The 12,523-nt window shown below is 48.2% G+C and overlaps 1 protein-coding gene and 1 pseudogene across 2 annotated transcripts in view; one reads left to right on the top strand and one right to left on the bottom strand.

Annotated features, from left to right (window-relative positions):
- Window positions 1-4,530, bottom strand: part of Atp2a2 (ATPase sarcoplasmic/endoplasmic reticulum Ca2+ transporting 2) — a 48,254-nt gene extending 43,724 nt beyond the window's left edge. The window contains exons 1-3 of one of the 2 annotated variants that reach the window (XM_085837131.1): window positions 3,879-4,530; window positions 3,240-3,257; window positions 3,047-3,129 (exon numbers count right to left, since the gene is read on the bottom strand). In XM_085837131.1, the coding sequence (XP_085693257.1) occupies window positions 3,047-3,129; window positions 3,240-3,257; window positions 3,879-3,996 (219 nt within the window). In that variant the 5' untranslated portion in view covers window positions 3,997-4,530. The remainder of the gene's footprint in view (window positions 1-3,046; window positions 3,130-3,239; window positions 3,258-3,878) is intronic. The other variant, XM_029477834.2, reaches the window with a different exon arrangement.
- Window positions 4,531-9,247: 4,717 nt separating this feature from the next.
- On the top strand, window positions 9,248-9,348 carry LOC115031164 (U6 spliceosomal RNA; annotated as a pseudogene).
- The last annotated feature ends 3,175 nt before the right edge of the window (window positions 9,349-12,523 follow it).

Raw genomic sequence — 12,523 nt, forward strand, 5'->3', positions numbered from 1 at the left:
ATCTTTCTAACCTGAGGAGAATCTGATGATTTATGAGAACTGCCTACACTTCTACAAAAGAACCTGAGTATACAACTGCGATTTTCCTATTATGCCAGTAAGAATATACTGACTACCACAAATAAGTCAGTGTTCTTATTTGGAAGCTATAAAAATAAATAAGCTGGAGTTCGTGGCACAAGCCTGTACTCCTGGCGTCTAAAAGGCTAAGTAAGGCAAGAGGAACAAGTGCCACTGGGCTGTACATAGTGCGCTTGAGACTAGTCTAAGATACAGTAAGATGCTGGTGGCCCATGTCTTTAATCCCAGCACTTGGGAAGCAGAAGTCAGTCTGGTCAACAGAGTGAGTTCAAGGACAGCCAAGACTACACAGAGAAACCCTGTCTCAAAAAACAAAAACAAAATCAAAACAAAACAAAAAGGACTGAAAGATGGCTAGGCAGGCAGTATTTACTATAGGTTTAAGCCCCGGAGTTTAGACCTCAGGTATTCACATAAAGGCCAGCAAGCCATGGCAGCCTGGCTGTAATTGCAGCATTCAGGAGGCAGAGGCAAGCTGGCTACCTAAACTAGCTGAATCAGCGAGCTCTGGGTTTAATCCAGCAACCCTGCCTCGGTATTTTAGATGAGAATTATTAAGCAAGGCACCTGATGTCAACTTCTGGCCTCTGCACACACATTCACACACAAGTACACCCACATACCTGAAAACAAGTATACCCATACATTGCACATACATATATAGGCAGTAATAGAAATAAAAAGAAAATAAGGAAAGAACAGACAAGTACCATAGAGCACTACCAACCCTCCATGAAGACCATCAGGAAAACCCATCTTCTAGAGCACAGTTTTTCTCTTTTCCATTTTTTGTAGCTTTTAAGAGCAGTCTTATTCCAGCCCAGGCTGCACGGGTGCCTCGCCTTCCTGAACTTCTTCTTTTGAAGTTAAGCAACCTTGGAGTTTATCTTTAAAGGTTTTCATACAGATTTAAGCATGGACGCTAAAAGTTAGAGGTGGTATAGGCTTCAGAGCAACCTCTGAAGAGTCTCTAAATCTATCCACAATCTTGATCAAATAAACCAAAGCAAATGAAGTTAATTCTATAAAAAGCACTTCCTAAACACTTATTCTTTTCCATTTAACAACTCATATCATAAAAATGTAACAGTTCATTTCCTGAACGAGAATTCCAAGTAGTTATTGAAAATGAACTTATATTTCAACTACCAATAGACAATGTCTTCTATCACAAAAACTGCTAAGCACTTGAAATTTGAAAATTAGAAATAATAAATTCCTAATTACTCCAAAGTAAAATTTATCTATAATCATTAATTCTGCTTGATAAAAAGTCAAACTGTCCATGAACAATTTGAAACCTTCTGAAATCCAATAGAAAGTAACTTGGCACACATTTCACTTGTTCACTTCACATGTTCACTTGGCACATTTCTAAAACTGCTTCAAATAATATGAAAGGAACCTGTAAGAATGCATTTTGCCTACAGCTTGTATATATCATCTAGTTACTAATTCTAAGTCTTTGATGGCCTTAGTGAATGACACCATTTAATGCCAAAGCAAAGACTTCCAGAATGATGTAGCCTGCATAAATACAAACCTTAAACAACCCCACATATATAACTTATTTTAGCACATGGCAACACGCTCAAACTATAATCAACTCCATTTATCTTGTTTACAAATGAAACAACCACCTATTGGCCAAAATTTTAAAGAATTAATCACAAAAAGATATTATATATAAGAAGTACAGAGTAAATAACTCAGTAGTATGCGGAATGGTTTGCTATGGGAGTTTAATAAATTTTATTCAGTGAAAACCACAGGTGAGATTCTTAAGAACTAAACTAGTAATGGGTACGCAACACTTAGATAACATGACAAACCAAAGTTTCAGGATAAAATTCATGCACACAACTGCTCCTAAAAGTCCCCTTTGCTGCCAATTATTATTTTAAAATAGCTAAAAATTAATCTTTCCTTTACCTGAACTCAGTAAGTTCTCTAAACAATCCTCTATGCTAATGTTTTCATAGAGGCCATGACCACCCTGGGTCAGACTTATGTGTGAATACATAATTGAAACCATACAGTTATCAGTTTTGTGAAACCTAAGACAAGTACTGTATGATTTTCACTTCCTATCATAGTGTAAGAATACAATGTTCTAAGAATAAAAGTTGGCATGTGTTATGAAGGTTAAGAACATCTGCATACCACTATCACCATTTTAAAGAAACTATAAGGTCCACTGCCCAGGAAAAAAAAAATCCTGGAGTAAAATGTTAATAACCTAGAACTACCCTTGCTGTCCCCATTAGCTTTTCTTAGGCAGGTCTCTCTCTGCATTTCTCTAGTTTCTTAGCAACCACACTGGCTCAAGCACATACAGAACAAGAAAGAAAGAAAAAAACAAACAAAAACCCCACCTTCACCTTTATTCCCTCTTTAATATTTAGAACCAAGAATACTGAACTTTGTTCTCTTACTCTAGGAATCACTCAAGACAGGGGTCCAGGTTAGATGTCACCCTAAAGGTCAGTGACCAAATTTGGTCAACAGTGGTGCCATCACTGCCGTCATCATTCTTGTCACTGTCAGGAACAACTGTCACCTTGCCACCACCAGGAAGGCAAAGCAACTGGAATATTCCTTTTGTACGCTCTATTTACAGAGTGTCCAACATCATATTAGTGTGATCTTACAACATGATAACAAATGGAAGAACCCCAACAGAAAAGGACTTAGAGTGAGGAACTTTCTGATACTAAAAACTGGTGAGGCACAAGAATTCCAGAGACCCTGTGCTGTCAGGGGTCACTTCTCACTGCACTGTAAAGGCATCTATTACCTAAGCAAAACAGCTTCTATCATTTTTCCCCCTCTAATTCTTGGGTTATTTTGTTTGTTTTTATTTTTTTTAAACACGGAAACTCAATGGTCATTATTTATTTTCTGGTGTCCCAACGAAATTCTTTCAACTTTTATGGGGAGACAAAATAATTTTTAAAATACTTACGAAAGATATACATGCTGCCAACAGTAAAATTCTAACTAGTAAGTCTTCAAACTGCTCAATCACAAGTTCCAGCAAGGTTTTTCCTGTTAGAAAAGAAAAAAAAACAAACCAAAAAACCCCATTTGTCTCAATTATCCACATCAATCAGCCTGCACACATCATCTCTCCAAAATAACATGTTAATATTATTTACCTTCTTCAGCCGGCAATTCTAGAAGGCCGAAATTCGACAGGCAACGTGTCAGGAGGGAAACAGAAAGAAAAATGAAGATATTTTATTAGCGCTTTTGTTAAAAACTGCTAAATTCACCACCATCCTTGTCTGAAAGGCAGATGTAGGTATATGAACGTTCAACGATCTGTCTTCACTTTGATACCCCGAGAAAATTATGCAGCCCTGGTAATCAGTGGCCTCGGAACTACCCGTAAGCCCTCTCCGGCCTCCAGGACCATTTCATTTCAGCTGGGTCATCACTTCTGCCAGATGTGCAACTTTGGGGAGCACAAGAAACGGTCCGAGGGTTTCTCAACAACATCGACGCCTCATAAATCCGCGGGGGACTCAGCCCAGCCGCAGGAGCCTCCTCCTCCCTCCTTCCCTCCCTCTCTTCCCCCCACCACGGCTCGCTGAGCGCCGGCCGGGAAGGTCACCGGCTCGAGACCCCTAGAGGTCGGCGATGGCCCGGACCCGCGCGTGGACCGCCCGGCCTCTCGCAGCCGTCGGGCGCCGCGCCGAGCCGAGCCAAGCCCCACGAGGTGGAGCCGGGTCAGCCATCTTCCTTGGCGCTCGGGCCCGCGCCGCGCCGCTGCAGCCCCGGCGCCCCGCACCTACCGTTGGAGCCCCATCTCTCCTTGAGCTTCTTGACCTGCTCCAAGCTCAGCCCCGTGCTCTCGTTGACCCCGAAGTGGCCCAGCACCTCCTCCACGGTCTTTGTGTGAGCGTTCTCCATGGCTGCGGGGGCCCCGGCCGGCCTCGCCTCGCGTCCCCGCGGCCTCCTCGCCTACCGCCTCGCACTCGGGCCGCGGGCTCGTGCCACCGCGGGCGCCCGGGCGCGGACAGCTGTCCCCTCCTTTTTCTCCTCCTCCTCCTCCGCGGCGGCAGCGGCCGCTTCCGCCTGACCGGGCGCTGAATCACCCGAGCCCCCTCCCCCAGAAACCGCCGCACGCGGCCCGGCCTCGCCGAGCCCGCCCGAGGGGCTGCGAGCCTCCCGCCCCGCCGCGAGTGTGCGTCGCTTCAGCAGCTGCCAGCCGGCCGCGGGCAGCGCAGGCCCCGGGCGCTGCGCCGAGGAGACCGGGCGCAGCTGAGGAGGGGCGCCCGGCCGAACCCTCGGCGCGGGGAACCGCGAGGCAGGCGACGGGAGAGGAGCTGCGCGGCGCGCCGGCCCGAGCCCCTCAGCTCTGCACCCCCGACAGCGGCGGCGGAGGGAACTGCGGCGGAGGAGACGGGAGGTGGCGGCGTCGGGGACGGCTCCGCGGAGGCTGCTCTAATAGCATTTATCCGCCGCTGCCTCCCCTCTCGCCGCCGCCGCGGCATGTGGACGCCGCTCATTGGCCGAGAGAGCCCCCAGCGCGGCGCGGGCGGCGCGGCCCCGCCCCCTCCCCCGACGCCCTCCCGCGCGCGCGCGCCGCGCGCCCACGCCGCCGGCAGGCCCCGCCTCCTCCCGCGCGCCGCCCCCCAGGAACCCGGATCGAGGCCGCGCGCGGCGCCTGTGCGCGCGCACCGGGCCAGGGCCGCCTCCGCGTCCGCGCTGTGCTCGCTGCGCTGCGGCCACCGGGGCGGGCGGAGGGTGAGCCTGACTTTTCCGGGGCCACGGCTTTTCCTGTTTCGACCGCGCGCGGGGATAGAGCGTGGAGCTCACGGGTGGGCGCTCTGTGCTGGTTGCCCTGCCGCTGAGGTTGGGGACTGGCTGGGACCGCGCGTTGGCAGGGAGGCTCGGGAACGCCGGGGGGCCGAGGCGCGCTCGCACTGGTGTCCTTGGCTTGCCTCCGCGTCCTGGGCAGCGCGAGCCGCGCTCTGCATCCTAATGTCTCCTTCAGAGCCCCCCTCAGCCACCAAGGGGAGGAATTCCGCAGTTCCCTTCCCACACAGCCAAAAGCGCTCATCTGTCGCCTCGGGAACACCGCATCCCACACCCCCAGCCGAAAGCCTCATCTCCATCGCACGCCAACACCAGCCCTTCCTTTCCCTGCGGGTTCTGTGCCCCGACAGGGAATCCCACTTTTGGGGGAGGAAGGAGGAAGTTTTATTTCGTTTTTAGTAACTCACACAGCCTTTGACACACGTCTGCATAGAAGTCACAGGTTATGCTGTAGCAGCTATGCTAGGTGGCTTGGCTTTGGCTTCCAAATGATGGCTGCTATATAAGACTTCCACTTCCCCCAATGCGAGAGAAGGAGCCTTCAATCCCAAATCTATTCTTAAACCACAGATCATCTGTTGTTTCCGTGAGGTCTGTACAGAGCCTAGCATGCAAGGTAATTTTGCCAATATAAAGAGGGGCCATACGGAGCCCGCCTGTGATCTCACGCACAGAAGTGGAAGCCACGGGATCAAGAGTTCAAGGTCATGGACAGACACTGAAGGAGTTTAGAAGCAGTCTTCCACGTTGGACCTTGTCTCAAACATACAAAATAAAATTAAAAAGCAGAGGAATGTGGGAAGCCATACTTAACAGGGAGGAGGCCCTTTGCATTGAATTCGCAAATATTTTCACAAAAAGCGGCTTCATGAAGGGCATAGATTGCTAAATAAAGCATTTCGTCTTCTTGAGTGTTTAGCAACGCCACCCCCCCCCCATCACTTGAGACGTCCCACAAGGCTCCGCCTAAAGACTTAAGATAGATTCCTTCAGCAGATGCAAATCATGGTGCTTTACCCGACTGAAAAAAAAAATCAAGTACGTCACTTCATTTAATTATTTCCAAGGAGTGGAGGCTGGCACGCAGTTCTGATTGATACTTGGAACAGGACCAACAGAACCCTACACGAAACAAACAAACAAAAATTCTAGTGTATAGCAATGCACTCCCTAGAAGCAAGGTGGAAACTGGTTAGGTCACAGCCTCTTCTGGAGGATCAGGTGACTGCCTGCGAGGTGGGGGTGAGGGGGTGGGAGGGATGGAGAGCTGGTGGGTCTCCCTCCTAGCTGGATTCCAGTTCTGTCACACCTACAGCAAGGGGCACTGAGAGTGGAAGGTCATGGCCTCTCTTAGTTTGTCTGAGATGCTAACTGGGTTTGGCTTTTCTTCTATAGTCCCCTCCTTCAGGGGATGGAGGTGTACCATACAACACGGGTTCCCAGTTTTTCCCTCAGGCCATCTTCCTCCTTGTCCCGTCCCCTCCTGAAAGATGTTTGGTGTTTTTTTGTTTTTTTTTCCAGAGCTGAGGACCGAACCCAGGGCCTTGAGCTTGCTAGGCAAGCACTCTACCACTGAGCTAAATCCCTGAGCCCCAGAAAGATGCTTTTATTATCTAAAGCCGCTCCCCTCCCCAGGATGCCTACTATCACATTATTCAAGGGTCTCCGCTGCCCTAGCACTTATCTATGGAAAATACACTGTAGATTTTGTTTAGCTGCTCGCTGCCTGCCTCCTAGCATCTTGTAGGACATCCAGACTTGAAAACAAAGTTTGTCTGTCTGGTCCACACTCAGTACAAAGCACAGTCCCCAACATCTGCTCATCATTTATTGAGTACCTACAGTTTAAATGCATGAAACCAATGAGAGTCCTACCCTCCTCAACCCATCAGTTACTTGGGAAGGGCTCTGCCAGCACTAAGGCCTCAGCAAACGTCTGCTCAGCTCCAGTGTATTGATTTTTCCATTCAACAATAAGCTGGATTTATTTTGGCCTCTGGACCACTTGCCTATGAGAAGAATGGCTGTGAAGCTTAGGTTTAAACCAAAAAGAAGGACTGGAGAGATGGCTCAGTGGTTAAGAGCACTGACTGCTCTTCCGAAGGTCCTGAGTTCAAGTCCCAGCAACCACATGGTGGCTCACAACCACCCGTAATGAGATCTGACACCCTCTTCTGGTGCATCTGAAGACAGCTACAGTGTACTTACATATAATAATAAATAAATAAATCTTAAACAAAACAAAAAGAAGGCAAAACTGCCCTCCCAGAAAAGACAACACCTATAGTCTCAGAGATCCTGGGACTATATTCCATTGCCCTTCTGGAATGTTCTCTGCAAAGCATTTCCTACTGAAGGTTGGACTGCTCTCTGAAACATTAATATGCTTTCTAGCTGGGCACTTCTTTGCTTAGAGGTTGGCAAAACTGATCATGAACCCAAGACTCCCAGAGGCAGAATCCATGGTCCCTTTTATGTAGAAATAAAGTTGGGAGAAACAAATTAAAGGGTTGGTCTCACTTTAAAAGAAGGAGGAAGAGGAGGAGGAGGAAGAAGAGGAGGAGGAGGAGAAGGAGAAGAAGAAGGAGGAGGAGAAGAAGGAGGAGGAGGAGGAGGAGAAGGAGAAGGAGGAGGAGGAGGAGGAGAAGAAGAAGAAGAAGAAGAAGAAGAAGAAGAAGAAGAGGAGAAGAAGAAGAAGAAGAAGAAGAAGAAGAAGAAGAAGAAGAAGAAGAAGAAGAAGAAGAAGAAGAAGAAGAAGAAGGCGGTGGCGGCATGATGTAGTCATGAACATCTGTAACCCCAGCGCTCAGGAGGCAGAGGCAGAGCAGGTGAGGATGAGCTTTAGGCTAACCTGGTCTACATAGTGAATTCCAGGCCAGCTTAGTGAGAACCTGCCTTAAAAAAAAAGAGAGAGAGAAAGCAAACTGGGGCTCAGTCTGTTTTCTGGGCAATGCTCTACTCTGCTCCTTGTTTGCAAGGCTTTAATAAGAAAGGTTACCCTCTTCCAGCAAGGCTCAGAACCACGTACTTAATCACTTGGGGACAGGAAGAGAAAGGAAAGACGCAGTGTGCAATGCAGAAAGATGAAGTGTGATCAAAGACCTTCAGAGGCACGGATAAAAGAGGACATTAGCTAACAAAAAGCAGGTTAGTTTAAAAAGCTATTCCGATAGAAAAGCTAGGGGGTGACTTGCAAAAGAGGCCTTGGCCAGGTCTCAGCCCTCTGCAGGCCTCCTGGGAGGTGATGGGGGCCACAAGAGGCAGCCTGCTCCATATTTGGACAGCTCCAATCATTAAAGCAGCCCCATTTTGGGCTGTGTCCACCTTTTCCTAGCTACATCCGTTCTTATTTAACTCTCTGAAACCACCTTGAACAAACTCAAATCCCTCTTTGTGTGACTCCTTTTGAGTATTTCCAGATCTTAATCCCACTAATGTGACCTTTCCTCACTAAAAAGAGCAGCTGGGCACTGAGCTGTTCTCCTATAGCGAGTCTCAGCCCCTCGACCTCTCTGGACACGCCCAGTACTGAGCATACAAGTCTGAGCCTGCTGGGCAGTGGTGGTGCACGCCTTTAATCCCAGCACTCGGGAGGCAGAGGCAGGTGGATTTCTGAGTTTGAGGCCAGCCTGGTCTACAGAGTGAGTTCCAGGACAGCCAGGGCTACACAGAAAAACCCTGTCTCGGAAAAAAAAAAAAAAAAATCAAGTCTAAGCCTGACCCACCTCTGTCCTTCCATTTACACAGTACTAGCAGTGAACTCAAATCAAGTCCTTTGCGTACAAATCATAGCCCCATTAAAGCTATTTATGGTATACTTAGCTTGTTGATTTTTCTGTCCCAGGCACTGAGCCCTGCTATAATTGAATGGTTTTTTTTTGTGTGCTTATTATGATCTTTTTTAGTCTTATCATCAAGCAGTCTTTTTAAAAAGATTTTTTTAAATGGGAATGAATGTTCTGCTCACATATATGCCTAGGTACTGCTGTGGAGGCTAGAAGGCAGCATCAGATCCCGTAGAACTGGAGTTACAGATGATTGTAAGCAGCCATGTGGGTGCTGAGACTAGAACCTGGGTCCTTTGGAAGAGTAGCCAGTGTTCTTAACCACTGAAGCATCTCTCCAGCCCCAAGATTTATTTAGTTTTAACTCTGTGTTTGTGTTGTGTATCTGTTTGGGAGTATGTGCAAATGAGTGCAGGTACCTAAAGAGGCCAGGAGAGGGCGCTACATCCCCCTGAACTGAAGTTACAGCTTGTGAATCATCCAACATGGGGACTGGAAGAACTAAAGTCCTCTGCAAGACATTGTTTCTCTCTCTCTTTAAAAAAATTTTTAGACTTGTGCTCACTCTGGCAGCACATATACCAAAGGGACACAGAGAAAATTAGCATGGCCCCCATGCAAGGGGGATATGCAAATTTGTGAAGCATTTCACTTTGAAAATGATAGTTTCATGTAATATTTTATTTTCTTATGTTTGGTTGCTATTTCTTAGAAGCCTGTTCTTTTCTAACAAGAGACAGAAAGGGAGTGGATCTGGAGGGCAGGAGAATTGCAACTGGAAGGGGTGGTGGGAGAGAAAACTATAATTAGGATGTATTGTATGAAAAAAAAGAATCTATTCTCAATAAAAGGAAAAACAAAAAAAAGGATTTATTTTATGTGTATGAGTATCTTGTCTTTTATATGTGTTTTTAGGGTTTTACTGCTGTGAAGAGACAGCATGACCAAAGCAACTCTTATAAAGGACAACATTTACTTGGGGCTGGCTTACAGTTTCAGAGATTATCATCATGGCGGGAAGCATGGCAGCATGCAGGTAGACATGTGCTGGAGAAGGAGCTGAGAGTTCTGCATTTTGATCCTCACGCAGCAGAAAGGGGACTGTGTGTCACACTGGGTGTAGCTTGAGCATAAGAGACCTCAAGGCCCACCCCATCTTCCTCCAGCAAAGCCACACCTACTCCAACAAGGCCACACCTCCAGATAGTGCCACTCCCTACAGGCCAAGTATTCAAACAAGTGAGTCTATGGGGCCATACCTAGACAAACCACCACACTACATATGTACATTATATGCACACACACACACACACATATGTGTGTATATATAATATATGTGTGTGTGTGTGTGTGTGTATAATATATTATATGCCTAGTGCCCACAGAGGGTAAAACATGCTCCTAACTGCTCAGTGGCCTCTCCAACCCTAAACAGTGTTCTAAAGATGCATCTCAGATTTGATTTACACACAATTTAACAAACAGAATGACTATATCACTATCCAACAGGTCTTTTAGCTACTCATTCCAGATTAAAAATACCTAACAGGGGGGCGGGGGCGGCGGCTGGAAAGATGGCTCCGTGGTGAAGAGTACTAGTGCTCTTCCAGAGATCCCAAGTTCAACCCCCAGTGCTGTGGGCAGCTCACAACTGTGAGCAGACACCGTGACCAAGGCAACTCTTAGAAAGGACAGCATTTAATCGGGGCTGGCTTACAGTTTCAGAGGTTCAGTCCATTCTCATCATGGCGGGAAAGCATGGCAGCATACAGGTAGACATGGTGCTGGAGAAGGAGCTGAGAGTTTTACATCTTGATCCAAGGGCAGCCAGGAAGAGACGAGGAGAAAGAGGAGGAGGAGGAGGAGGAGGAGGAGGAGGAGCAGCAGCAGCAGCAGCAGCAGGAGGAGGAGGAGCAGCAGGAGGAGGAGGAGGAGGAGCAGCAGCAGCAGCAGCAGGAGGAGGAGGAGGAGCAGCAGCAGGAGGAGGAGGAGGAGCAGCAGCAGCAGGAGGAGGAGGAGGAGGAGCAGCAGCAGCAGCAGCAGGAGGAGGAGGAGCAGCAGCAGCAGCAGGAGGAGGAGGAGGAGCAGCAGGAGGAGGAGGAGGAGGTTCTCTTCCGAAAATGGGCAGAGCTTGAGCACTAGGAGCCCTCAAGCTCCACCTACACAATGACACACATACTCCAACAAGGCCACACCTCCTAATAGTGCCACTTCCAATATTCAAACCTCCATAGCATATAAAAGTTAAATTAAGAGCTGGACAGTAGTGGCACACGCCTTTAATCCCAGTACTTGGGAGGCAGAGGCAGGTGGATTTCTGAGTTCGAGGTCAGCCTGGTCTACAGAGTGAGTTCCAGGACAGCCAGGGCTACACAGAGAAACCCTGTCTTGAACCCCCCCAACCCCCCCCAAAAAAAAGTTAAATTAAAAAAAAAGAAAAAGCTAATCAACTGAATGTGAATGAATCTTGACCAGAAGTTCCAAAGTCAAGAAAGTAAGGATCTTTAAGGATGTTCCTGCCTCTTTATCCCCTGATAGTCTGTCAGATATTGTTGGATCGTCCGTCGCCCTTCCCTTGGTTGATGTAACTTGAAGGTCATGTACTATGAGAAATACCCATTTAAGCACCAGGACCAAACTTGGCATCATGAAATGCTTAGACTGAGAGGCCAGAAGGAGCCAAGACCTCTGACAGGATCCCATCTGCCACCTCTCGCTTCTCGGGCTGTGTGCTTGTTGAGTGATACGATGGCTGGGGTGGGGGTGGGGGCACAGTATTGAGATACTGGCTGGATGCAAATCCCAGGTTCTTCTGCCCCAGGCCTCCTGAGTGCTAGGTTTGACAGTGTGCACTGCCATTCTCGGCTGTCCATGAGAATTTAATGGGAGAGCTGTGCTCACCAGTCCTTGTCCACAAGGGGCTCCAGACCACCACTCTGTCAGGCTTTGTGTGGAGACACGTTCACTCAAGCATGCCACATATGACATGTGCCACTGATCACACACTAGTCCTTTGTGACCACCGTTGCGGACTCCCCCTCCTCCCCGAGTGCCCCTCCTCCTGTGCATAACTAAGTGTCTTTTTCATGGATGAGTGTTGGAAACCCCAGCTCTTAGCTGATGCTTATGAATGTGAGGCTTCCTGGGAGTCCAGACTGACGATGGCTGACCCAGGCAAAGTCACCTCCACTTCCCGGCTGTCCCAGGGGGTGGCAGATGCAGTTCCTAGATACTCCTCGTCTGTAACTCACTAGTTTAGCAAAGCCATCTATTTATTTACTTACTTATTTTTGAGACGGGATCTCCCAAGGTAGCCCTAGCTATCCTGGAACTCACTGTGTAGACTGGGCTAGCCTCGGCTCACAGAGATTCACCCTCACAGTAGTAGGTACTCAATGCCAACACACTAACTAAGCCTCATTTTCAAGCCTCTCTCCCTCCTTGACTCTGAATCAAGGCCCAGGACTGGCCATTCTTCCCCATCTTCAACCCTTTCGACATTGCTTTAACTCCACCCACGGACACATGACACACACATTTCCACGTCCAGACTGACAAGCTCAGCTGCCAGCCTGCATCTCCACCCATCCAAGCCACGGGCCCCTGTGTGAGGGTGACAAGGGTGAGTGAGAGGTCATGTCCTTTAGAAGAGGGAGCCATAAATAATACAGAATATCCAGAGCCAAGAAGTTCAGTCTCCTCGGGGCAGAAGGAATAATAAATAGGCACAGTCACATGCGAATAATAATATGGCAATGTCACCCACCCACCATCACCTCTCTTCTGACGACAAATTATAAGGCCCAGGAGACCAGGGGTCTGCAGGTAATAAC

Source organism: Mus caroli, unplaced genomic scaffold (genome assembly GCF_978045245.1).
Source record: "Mus caroli unplaced genomic scaffold, Mus_caroli_1 scaffold_4, whole genome shotgun sequence".
NCBI classification, from domain to species: Eukaryota; Metazoa; Chordata; class Mammalia; order Rodentia; family Muridae; genus Mus; species Mus caroli.